General features: G+C 42.7%; 1 protein-coding gene across 9 annotated transcripts in view; it reads left to right on the top strand.

Annotated features, from left to right (window-relative positions):
• WWOX (WW domain containing oxidoreductase) overlaps positions 1–12,666 on the top strand; it is a 980,664-nt gene that overhangs the window by 82,946 nt on the left and 885,052 nt on the right. The window contains exons 6-7 of one of the 9 annotated variants that reach the window (XM_047835365.1): positions 10,878–10,997; positions 11,150–12,623. The exons of 5 other annotated variants lie outside the window; for them this stretch is intronic. In XM_047835365.1, the coding sequence (XP_047691321.1) occupies positions 10,878–10,997; positions 11,150–11,242 (213 nt within the window). In that variant the 3' untranslated portion in view covers positions 11,243–12,623. Of the gene's footprint in view, positions 1–9,890; positions 10,846–10,877; positions 10,998–11,149; positions 12,624–12,666 lie in introns of those variants that run through there. 3 more of the 9 variants (XM_047835369.1, XM_047835367.1, XM_047835368.1) reach the window with 3 other exon arrangements.

Genomic DNA, 12,666 nt, shown 5'->3' with positions numbered 1-12,666 from the left:
GTGTCCTCCTTAATGCCCATCCCCCACCCAATACCCCTCCAGCAACCCTCAGTTTGTTCTCTGTATTTAAGAGTCTCTTATGGTTTGTTTCCCTCTCTATTTTTATCTTATTTTTGCTTCCCTTCCCTTATGTTCATCTGTTTTGTTTCTTAAACTCCACATATGAGTGAAATCATATGATATTTGTCTTTCTCTGACTGACTTACTGCGTTTAGCATAATAGACTCTAATTCCATCCATGTTGTTGCAAATGACAGATTTCATTCATTTTGATCTCCGAGTAATATTCCATTATATATTATTATGTGTGTATATATAAATACACATATTTATGTATACATATATATACACATATTTATGTATATATATGTATATATATGTATATGTGTATGTATTTATATATACACATAAATATATATATGTGTGTGTATACACACACACACACACACACACACACACACACACCACATCTCCTTTATCCATTCATCCATCGATGGACATTTGGGCTCTTTCCATACTTTGGCTATTGTTGATAGTGCAGCTATAGACACTGGGGTGCGTGTGCCCCTTAGAAATAGCTTACCTGTATCCCTTGGCTAAATGCCTAGTAGTGCAATTTCTGGGCCGTAGGGTAGTTCTATTTTTGATTTTTTGAGGAACCTCCATACTGTTTTCCAGAGTGGCTGCACCAGTTGGCATTCCCACCAGCAGTGCCACCACCAGTGGCCACATCCTCACCAATATCTGTTGCCTGAGTTGTTAATGTTAGCCATTCTGACAGGTGTGAGGTGGTATCTCATTGTGGTTTTGATTTGTATTTCCTGTGTATTGATTCTAAAAGATGAGAAACAATATACATTTACATCTTTATGGTCCTATAATTATTTCTTACCCAAGGCCAATTAATGTGGCTCTATTATATCTCCTTTTCTAGGGTTCTTTCTGTGTTATGACCCTTGGACAATGACCTTAATGTTCACAGGGGTTCTCCTTTCTTATCCTCTCTCAATTGCTATCATAATGGCATGCTCTTAGTTCATTAGAGGGCTTAGGGGTGCAGATTCTGAATCGCCTTGGTGCCCCTTACCTGATATTTTTGAGCCTGATGAGGTGATCTTTTATCCAAATGTCTGACTCAGGTACACATGTCATCCACCCCTCGGTCTCCCCCTCCCCCACCAATTACATCTGGGAGTGTCTTGCTCAGGCTCATTTCCAGACTCAGAGATCTCTCTTCTCTCTTGTTCGAATCAAGTGGTAGATGGCATTTATGTATATAGGCTTCCTCATCAATGAGTCGTTGACAGACTAAGCAGCCTGTTGGGTGGAATGATCAATGGTGGGAGGAAGGACACTAACATATGCAAGGAGAGCCATTCCAAGTAGGAAAAATAATTATTTATGGACCTATGAAGGTAGTGGGTTGAGAAGTCACCAGTGACCCAGTGGCCAGTGTGCAACCTGGTTTTCTTTTGAAGCCTGTTGAGACAGCCAGCAAGGAAATAAGGCATTTCTTACTATCTCCTCCTTCGGGTGTCACCAACAGGTTTCCATGGCTAGACTTTGAGCCAGTGGCAGGACGTCAAAGATAGAAGGGCAGTATTTGTTGTTTATTCTCTGTGTTCCCTCTACACATAGTAGGCAATTCACAGTTACTCTCCAGCCTTCTGATTTCCTCCTGTTTTGTTTCCCTTGACCCGATGCGAAATTAGCTGAGTTTGTTCTCATTCTGTCACCTGGCTTACATGTCTTCAATTGATTTTCTATATGGTTGTAGCATTTGCGCTTGCAACAGTAACAAAGAATGCAAGGAAGGAAGGATAGAAAGAAAATGAAAGGAATAAAAACAAAGGTTTGGTCCAGGCACTTGGCCTCTCTGAGCCTCAGTTTCCCCATGTGTGAAATGTGATATTAATAGCTGCTTTGTAGGGCTGTTGTGAGGGCTTCAGGTGGTATTGCTGAAGTCTTAGCAGAGTGTTTATTATATCTTAGATCGCCACAACATTTTTATTATTGTCATTCTTATTACTGCACTCACACATCAGGGGCGGTTGGCTTCTTAGGTGACTGCATGAGGTTTGCCCTTGTATGATGTTTATTCATCGTTAATCCACGTCCTGGGAGATCCAGCTGCCATGATCAAAGCCCGAGGGAAGCTTTGTTATGTCTAAGGGCTGGATTAATTTTAGAGTATGGTGGTCTTTGCCCAAGGTGAGCTTCTCTGTTTGCATAAAGCATCCCCATTCTGTATCTTGGACCTGCCCTCGCTGCTCTTTCCTGCCTTCTCTGGATGGAGTGCTTTGCACACATGCGCTCATGATCCTCAGCACTCGAGGGGAAAACAGGCATCACTCCCAAATTCAGTTTAGGCTAGTAAAAAATTCATTCCAGGGGTGCCTGGGTGGCTCAGTTGGTTGAGCGTCCGACTTCAGCTCAGATCATGATCTCCCGGTTCGTGAGTTCGAGCCTCGTGTCGGGCTGTGTGCTGACACCTCAGAGCCAGGAGCCTACTTCGGATTCTGTGTCTCCCTCTCTGTCTCTCTGCACCCCCCTCTCCCCCCCGCTCATGCTCTGTCTCTCTCTCTAAAAAATAGCATTAAAAACAATACATTCCTTTTGTATTTATGAGCAGGTCTGGGTGTACAGCAGACTGCAAACAGAAGAAAAGCCCACGATGAAAAGGCAGACATGTACCTCTGCCTTCCAAATGGAGACCCCCATTCTTGGCTCTCACTGAAGCAGTTAGAGGAGACGTGGGTCTGAAAACAGTACAATCGTTTCTGGTTCTTAATTCTGCCCCTGCTAATCCACCCACACAGAGGGGTCTGTACTACTGGGAAATACCCGGATAAAATCTTCTTCTCATTACAATTACAAGGATACCCACGAATCGGGCAGTATGTTTCCTTTTTTCTGCAATGTGAAATTCTTCTGAGTTTCACCTGAGAACCAAAATGCTTGTCTCTTGAGACAATTATTTTTTGAGAAGGAAGATTAAGATAGCATCATTCTGTGGGGAATGTGGACAAGGTTGAGGATGCAATGAAAATGTTCTAAGCTCAACAAAAGATTGAAAGAATGAGAAGGCATGATGAGAACATTCTAGTGATCTGAGCTTCATTATTTTAAGCCTCTATTCAAAGTCCAAAGCGTTAATAGCTATGAGATATGATGAGAAAAGTTTGGCTAGGTCTGTGAATCACAGGTGGGGAAAAAATGCAAGAGAAAAGTAGACATTAATACTTTTCGAACACAATTTTTGGGGTCCTTTGGGAATGGGGTCCTAGTCCAGCCATGTGTGACAGGTTGTCCACGTGGAATTATTTCTGAGTTATCATTAAGTTCATCTGTACCTCCTCTTTACCCCCTTCACTGGGCATCCTTTTCCATCTATTCTTCAGTTTTTTCAAATTATTTCCACTTTTTAAGCTGTTCTCGCTTGACCTTGTCTTTCATTTTCTAAACTTTTGCTAGCCGTCCTAGTCTGGCAGTCTGGCTGAAAATTTGGTAAGGGACCACTTTTGACTTGGCTCCTAGATTCCCCCCAAGCCTAGTTGGCTGACCAGACTGGGCATGTTTTGGGCGCCTTGGTGCCCCACCATCCTTTCTGGCCTGGGCGCAGAGAGCTGAGACAGGTGCATTTGGCGAACTGTGAAGCACAGGTTCGTGTTGTGGTGGGGTGAATGAGTATTCAGGAAGACTGTTGATGGGTAGATTCGTTGAGAAGGGAGATGTATTTTAATGGAGAAGGAAAATTTGTTAGGTTGTATAGTAGATGTTTTGAATGTATTTGGGTGGAAGTTTATAAAGGAAATGGCAAAATTCTGTGTATGTTTGGGGGGATATTCTATACTTATTTTCTTGGCAGAGATGTAGCGTATTCACTAATTGAATTAGGCAAAAACTTTTCTTCGTTGACAAGAAGACCATGTCTCAAGTCTGTGAGATGAAGGCGTGACCAGGAGATTTCGGTTTTAACATTTGTTCTTGCCACCACAAGTCGGGAGTGACACTAGGGGGGAATTTGTGGACAGGTGAGTGAATAAAACTACATGGGGAAGGGAGAGGGATAGGAGATAGGTAAGAGACCGGGCTCAGTATTCAAGAAGGTCTTGGTCATGACATAGTCTTGTCATTTTCTCCATTGGTGTGGTAGTGACAGATTGTTTACATTTTGCTCTTACCTTGCCTGTTACCATTATCACACGAAAGAAACCACGTCTGGAATAAATCCTAAGCATAGCTTTTCAGAGTGGGTGTGAGTTCACGGTGATCGTGAAAGCCTGCTGCCTTGAATTCTTTCCAATTGTGGGGAGTTAGAAGGTAGCACGTTCATGTGTGTGCTTTCCTTGGTCATGATGGTGTTGCCATGCACACATTTGTCTGCCACCGCCTTAACTCCTGGACAGCAGTGGTGAAAGCGATGCTGGGCAACTGGGGAAGGTACTGCCAGCTGGGAAGGGGCCTAGTTGGGCTTCGTAGGGGAAGAACGTATCTTTCACAGCTGCAGCATTTGGCTTCCTATCTGGAGGGGGCACAGATGTGAAAAGCCATTATAAACGCCCATGGACAGACCCTCCAGCCTTTTTGTTCTTTGAAACTGTAGTCTCTATCAATGCAATGTATTACACTCATAGAGTGACTGCTTAGGTCAGGGTTATCAATTTTCATCCCTCTTCTGTTCTCATCTGAATCTTGGCACTGTGAATTGGGAAGGTGGAAAGGCCCTTACGCAGCACCTGCTTCCATACCTGGTTACTGTGTGGATGAGGAATATGCAGGGACAAGAGAAGAAACTTACTTCGGATTGTGCAGCAAGTCCGGGATAAAAGCAAAGCTAGACCCTCCCTGTTGGTGCTTAATGTCATACCTTCTTGCCATTATTTAAGTGAGTTTAGACCACTAATTTTCTAAAATCACAGAACAGAGGATTTTTAATTCTAGGTCATTATCTTTTAGGAATTAAAAATAAAAATTGAAAGTTACTATGTATATCCGACCTGTTCATGAATAATTATTAATTAATGAACAGTTTTGTTAAGGACATTGTGTAGAGTCTGTGAAGCTGGAGCTTAAACCAGCCCTGCATGCCAGGAGTTGAATTCTAGGAGGCGGGGAACTTACTTGTGAAAGAACTCTATGATGAGGAGGACAGGATAAATGACTTAAAAACTATGGAAGTTTGGGACCCAGATGGAGCTTTGTCAGTGAAGGGGTTAGAAGATAAAGTGATGAAAGGCTTTGTGGAAGAGTTGGGCCTGGAAGGATTTCGTTGAAAAGAGATGGGAGGTAGGTAGGCAGACAACCAAACAAAAAAATTGCATGGAACAACAGACTAGGATTAATCCATCTGTCTATCCATCCATCCCAGCAATCGTCCGTCCTTCCTTCCTTCCTTCCTTCCTTCCTTCCTTCCTTCCTTCCTTCCTTCCAGCCATCCATCCTTCCATCCTTCCATCCTTCCATCCATTAAATTGCTGGTTATTTTAAGTTTCACCATTGCATTGAATGTGGCAACAGACAATTTTAGTAGAAACAGAAAAGAAATTAGGCAGAATCTTTGTAGGGTTTAGAATATCAGGCTAAGGAGTTTGAAATTTTTATGCTAGGAAATGCAGAACCATTATAGGACTTCTAAGTGGTATGCCTGAGGGATTCCTCCAGGACCGTAGTTGGTAAATGCTGTAAACGTGGCTCTATGGAGGAGGCTGCAGTAAGAGACCATTAAGTCTGGATAAACTGGGATCTATGGAGACAGACAACTGATTGGATGGTGAGGCCAAAGTAGAGGGGGCTGGAGAAGGCGACTCGCAAGTTTTGAGTCTGTGTTACTGGTCTAGGTGTGTGTCCATGCTGAGAAAATGATGTGTAGAGTTTTGAATTTAAAAACGGATGGATTTAAAATAAAATTAGGGGCGCCTGATGGCTCAGTCGGTTAAGTGTCTGATTTCGGCTCAGGTCATGATCTCGTGGTCCATGAGTTTGAGCCCCTGGTCAGGCTCGGTGCTATCAGCTATCAGTCTCTGTCCTTGTCTCTGTCTCTCTCAGAAATAAATAAACGTTAAAAAAAATAAAATTAACATAAAATTTGAAAATAAAATAGATGGGTTCTTACTAATGGGAACAACAATTTTGCTTTTTAATACAGGTGGTTTATTGCAAAATTTCATTAAACAGCAGCTCTTGTAACTGTTGTCAGGTATGACAATGCCATAGTTCACGTCTCCTGTGTCTGTGACAGGTACCACTTTTGGTCACAGCACTCTTCTTCTGAGTGTGGTGGTAGCCTCTGAATCCTTCTCCTTTTATTTTTATTTTACTTTATTTTTAATTTTTTTGCAACATTTGTTCATTTTTGAGAGATCGAGACAGAGCGTGAGTGGGGGAGGAGCAGAGAGAGAGAGAGAGACACAGAATCTGAAGCGGGCCCCACCCTCTAGGCTCTGTGCTCTTAGCCTAGAGCCTGGTGTGGGGCTTGAACTCACAAGAGAAGAGGTCATGACCTGAGCCAAAGTCAGACACTTAACAGACTGAGACACCCGGGCACCCCTATCACTTAACTATTTTGTGAGCATTTTCCTGTGTCATTAAATGTTCTTAAAACATGATGCTCTTAAATACCCACATGAGCTTGTTCTATCCCACAGGAAAAACCATGATTTATTTATTTCTTCAGGTTAGATATTTACCTTATTTTCCCATTTTTAATCATCATGCTTTGATGGCCATTCTTCTATGTAAGTTATTCCATATTTGACTACTTCCATGGGATGGGATCTTAGAAATTATTTGCTTATAGGGTATACATTTAAAATATTTTTCCAATATTAATTAATTAATTAATGGGGGGGGGTGATGAAAATGTCCAAAAACTGAGTGTGATAATATTTGGAAAACTCTGTGAATGTACTAAAAAAACAATGAATTGTATACTTTGTGTGGGAAAATTGCATGGTATATGAATTCTCTCTCAGTAAAGAGGTAATTTTATTGAGGGGGGAACTCTCAGAGCAGTGGTTTCCAAAATGATGGATGGTGTAGCCTCCTGAAATGTTATTATGGATACATGGCAGAGTCTCTATTCTTCTTTCCAAAGTGAATCAGTGGTGATTGTAAATGATCATCTTACCAGAACATCATAGTGTCGCATTCATATAACTGGTGTGAGAGTATCTTACATACGTTACCAGCAGTTCTCACGGTGTTGGTTCATTTGTTCGTTGATCTGTTCATTCAGCTGTCGACCACGTCTTCCTCAGACGTCTTCAGTGTCAACAATATGCCGGTGCCCTGCTGGGTGCTGGAGATAGGGAGTCGTGGAAGCACACGGGAAGGGTACCTGAATTAGTTCTCTCTGCTGTATGACAGATGACCCCAAAAGTTACCCTCAAAGTCACCATTTACTGTCTCCCAGAGTTTCTCTGGGTCAGGAATTGGGATGTGGCTTTTCTAAGTGGTTGTGGTACAGGTTCTCTCATGAGGTTGCCATCAAGCTGGCATCTGAAGATTTGACTGGGACTGGAGGACCACCTCCCAGATGGTGCACCCACAGGCTTTTGGCTGGAGGCCACAGGGACCTCTGTTACAGAGTCCTTACAACATGGCAGCTGGATTCTTCCAGAGCATGTGATCCAAGGGTGAGAGAGCCAGGTAGAAGCCACGGTACTATTTATGCCCCGTCTCAAAAGTCGCTCATTTTCACTTCTGCCACATTCACTTCGTTAGAAGTAGATCACCTTGGGGCACCTGGGTGGCTCCCTCTGTTGAGTGTCTGACTCTTGATTTCGGCTCAGGTCATGAGCTTACAGTTTGTGAGATCGAGCCCCGCTTTGGGCTCTGAGCTGGCAGGGTGGATCCTGCTTGGCATTTTCTCTCTCTGCCCCTTCGCCAAGCTTGCTCTCTCAAATAAAATAAACTCTCAAAAAACTCTCTCAAAATAAATAAACTTAAAAAAAGTGGAGCACTCCATCCAGTCGACACTGAAGAGAGGGGAATTGGGTCTACCTCTTGAAGGGAGGATTGTCAAAGAATTAGTTGGCCCATTGGAACAACACCACCATCGTATGTCATGCAGGTGGTCAGTGGGATGAGGAGTCCGAAAAAACATGGTGGAAGAGGTGGGTTTTGACTTGAATTTGGAAGCATTGCCAGGAGAGAGAAGAGAAGCAGAAAAGGGCCTTGCAGTCTTACAGCATCCTGTGGTCAAAGGCCTCAGACCGAAGGAGGAAAAGCACATCCCTGCCGGTGATGCTTGGGTTTCGGTCCCCTTCACTGAAGGGAGGAGTGCAGGAGGAGGAGGAGGAAGTGAGGAGAGGAGTGAGCAAGTGTGGGTCCTGCTGAGCTGGAGGCACATGTGGAGAAACCACATGGAGCAGTGGGGTCTGAGGCTTGATGAAAGGGTGTGGAGGAGGCTGCAAGCTGTGTCCCCTGTTCCCCATGTCCCGTCCCCAGGGTCCCGGGAGAGGATTTTGTCTTCGGAAGGGGAAGTCAGGCCCTTTTAAGACGGACTGTGCATCCCCTCCTCTGGTGATGTGAGGAGCTCTGCCCTCTTACTTACTCTGGTGAGGGGTCCCTTCTGCCCCAGCCAGCAAGGGCAAGTCAGGCTGGGGACCGGGGGGCGTTGTCTGATTTGTCCGGGTGGTCTGTGACCTGAGGATTTTCATGTGTTTGCCATGGGCTGTGACAGAACAGAGGCTGGAGGCTTGTCACGACGTCTCGGCTTTTCCTCTAACCCACACTCTTAAGGCAGGTAAAAATGCACTTAAATGCACATGCCTGCCAGGTTGCCCTTCTGAACCTGGGAATCTTGTCGAGACACATGAATGATTCTATTAGGAATATGCATTGACTAAGGGTAAAGGGAGAGATTATCTTCATTCCAGACTTTTTTTTCCCTTTTACCTTAAAAAAAAAAAAAATAGATGATTTTCTTCCAGCATTTTTTCATGCAGGAAAATACCATTCTGAACAACAATGATGTAAGATTATTTGATTTTTTTTTTAAATATGGTACACATTTTTAGGGTTCTGATTTTTGCATTAATAAAATTATATTCTATGTTTCCAGCCATGTTCTTCTGATTAGCTTCAACTTGTATCAAGGTTTTATTCCTCCTTGGAGCTAAGACTAAGCTTATTTTAATGGTTGTATCCCATGGTAAGCGAGGTGATGGCAAATCACTTAATTTTGTGTGCGTACTGCTCTGATTACTGAAACGCTGTTTTTGATAAGAACCGAGGAGATAAGCAAGATAGAAATAACATTTGAGTAATTCTGTGCCCTTCTGTCTCTGGATCTGGAAATAAATGCACTTGAATTTATACATTCTTGGTCCTTTAGGAACCATAAAAACATACCCTTACATATATATGAAATGGCAAGAAACTGCATATTTATTAAGAATCATGACCCTTAGGACTAGACAAGTCAAATTAAATCTCATAAAAATTTGTTATGGAAAATGAATACACGGCACTATTTTTTCTTTTAGGGTCTACTTATTAACTTTGTCATGTTTAATATGTTGCAGTTGCAAACAAAGGCATAAATGTATGGTTCATTCCTAATTAATTTATGTAATTGGGTTTTATAAATTTAGGTGGTTAGGAAGCTGTGTGTAACACACCCCATTTGCTGCATGCCGTAGCCAATAAAGGCGTAATAGAAAGAAATATAGTTTGAAGCTCACTTCAGTGGTAAATATAGATTAGTTGTAAATGATATCTTTGTAATGTTTATTTTAAATTTTGCAATGCTGCAGATTTTCTGAACATACCAATTAATGTTCTTATTTGAACTAATGACTAGTTAATTACTATAAATTCTAAGTGCTCTATCTCTGACAATTAAAAAGTCTCTTACAGCTTTTGTATTGTTCGCTCTGAATTAGATCAGCAGTCCAGTATCGAGGAAAGCAGAGTAAGAATGGAAGGTGGGTGTTTAAAATGTGGGTCGTTTTGTCAGTTCCTGTTTTGAATGCTTGCTCTTTTGTGTCTGTACACACGCAGGCACACACACACATCCATATTTGTGTGTAATTTCTATTTCTTGCTACACAAGCAGTGAATGAGTTGAAAAATCTGAAATGTATTTTGAATTTTTTAAGTAGGTTATAAATTATACCATGAAAATCAGATACACCAGGATAAAACCAGTAAATTTAAAATAAGTTATTTGTCACTGTGACATGACTATGATGTTACCCGGCTTGGCAACGAACCTTCTCCCGTAGCCTCAAAGAGACCAACCAGAATGGTTTGATCAGGGGTTTCAGCTGGCCTCCCCTGATACTTCCTTCACTTACCGAGGGAAGACCCTGTTCTTTCCTCAACCAGCCCCAAAAGACTGAGAAATCCAAGTCAGCGCTGCTTGGCTCCCATCCAAGGCATTAAATGTTGTCCCGTCTGTTTTTGTGAACATGTTTAAACAGAAGAAACTGTGTCTGGTCCACAGTGAAACAGCTACCTCTTTGACCAACAGCAAGCCCGTGGAGCCGTTTGAACACTGTGTCGTGTACCTTTGAGAAATCACCGGAATCACAGCATTCTTTGTAAACAGAATACCTTCCATCCAGGGAGAGAGTATGTGTTGCAGGGTCAATTGGGAGCCCCTTTTGTACATTCTGTTTCGTGCCTTACAGGTTAAAGGAGAATGTTTGATTTGCTTATGAAAGTATGGGCTCGGTGAGATTAAAAGACACCTTGAATAATCGTGTGTAAATATAAATACTGTGTGTGGAATAAGTGTTACGGATCACACTTATGATGAAATATGTATGTCTTTCCAAGGGTAAGACCTTCATAATTCATTTATAAGTTACATTCCTTATCTTACATGTAAGTAACAGAATAGTAAATTTTCTTTGTTCTTTCTGAAGAATTGTCACACAGGGAAGAAAAAAAAAAAAAGAAGGATAAACTTTTCTCAAACAGCAGAATGCCATTCAGGGATAACTGGGAAAAAGTATCAGGGAAAAGCCGAAAAAAGAAAAAAAAAGGTAGGTTCTGGTGATATTGGAAAAATGACGTGTGAGTAGAAGCAGTAGATGGGGGCTTCATCTATTCTGTCATGTTATGACAGAAATCATTACACGTGTGATAGGTTTATTTATAAAGACTTGCTTCAATATTCAAAGTCCATCTCTTCTAGCATTCCTCATGTCGAGCCAGGCTGTGGATCAAGATGAAAGAAAAATTAAATTGTATATTGAAAGAGCCGTTAATTGAGCTGCGCTGTATTTAACGGGGAAGCATCCGCTTCAAGCAGTCGATACCGCTGAGGATTTGTGATGTACTGCATCATGAGACCGGCCGTTGGCTTTGGAGAATGCAAACAGGGCTAAGGACAAAGCCCCGCCAACTTCGGCTTTTACGCCCCCCCCCCCCCCCCGCCCCGTCTCTTCGGAGGGCAAGTGTCAACGTTTCCACGGAGGAAATCCCACTCGCATGCGGTCATAACGGCCCTCAGTGCTGCAGCTTCTTGCCGGACGACTCATGACATGCCACTGAGTCACCAAAACCTATTTCCCAAAGGAATCGTTCGGGGGCTTGTTTAAAGGCCTTCTATGAGACTGGATTTTCTCCCTCTTTCTTAATCAATGTAAATTCAATTGCATTTCGGAGGGTGGCCACATAGTATTTCATCATCTCTAATATCCATTTAAAAATGTTAGGTCTACCCAGTTATAATTCTCAAAAGTGGCCTCTCAGTGGCTTAATATGTTATCTCCATTCTCTGAGGCAGTGTTAATTTCCTTTTGTAGTTAATCTATCCTACTACCAAATTTAGTATATTTATAGTTAAAGATTCTGTTAAGAGCTAAGTGATTTAAGTACATCTGGGATAAAGTGGCCTTGGCTTTAACTATGGAACAAATTTTCTTTATTTCATTCTCTTCACTGATAAATCCATAGTAACTGGAGGCATTTCTAGAATTGTGGGCAATTTGAGCCTCTAAAGTTTGATTAAAGATACTTCAGATATTCCTACTGAGAGGCTAGAGAGCTACAGGCCATTTATTCTTGGTTCTGATTCTGGCCCTGGCCCAGCTCTGTGGCACAGGATGGGTCACCCCCGGCTCAGTCCTAGTGCTGCTCAGCTCCTGTGAGTCTGGGGTGGGCATTACTTCCCAGGAAGGTGATGATGGAGCCAGCTGGGTCTTCTCGTGGCCATTGCATAGGGCTCACTCATCAGAAAGAGTCCAGAGACATGGCTTTGAAGGGCGTTTTCGATGCATTCACTCCTTCAGTCTTTCATTCGCTCATCAAACCTGTATTGTGGGCCTCCTGTGTACCGAGCATTATTTTGTTAGGGTTTTTGGGGAAGGCTTCATTGGTGAGGTGACATTTGGGCAGAGAGGGACATGCATGGAGTGCAGGAGAGAGCCCTGCCGACAGGAGATCCCATGTGTGAACTGCTTAATAAAGTACCTGCATCTGGAAGCTCCCGTGGAGGTTGGCAGTCACTGCTGCCGCTGCTGGTGCGTTGTCAGGGGCTACTTTAGGAAGCACAAAGCGTGGCACCTTGGAAAATTAGACAAAAATAGGCAGCTACACTGTGCGCCTACAGTTAATGCATCAGTTCTGTTCCCGACTATGATGGGCCGAGTGTTTGTGTCCCCTCTGGATTCATACATAAGCTGAAGCCTGATGTCCAGAGTGATGATA

Source organism: Prionailurus viverrinus, chromosome E2 (assembly GCF_022837055.1).
Source record: "Prionailurus viverrinus isolate Anna chromosome E2, UM_Priviv_1.0, whole genome shotgun sequence".
In the NCBI taxonomy this organism is placed as follows: domain Eukaryota; kingdom Metazoa; phylum Chordata; class Mammalia; order Carnivora; family Felidae; genus Prionailurus; species Prionailurus viverrinus.
This window is presented reverse-complemented; position numbering and strand designations above follow the sequence as displayed.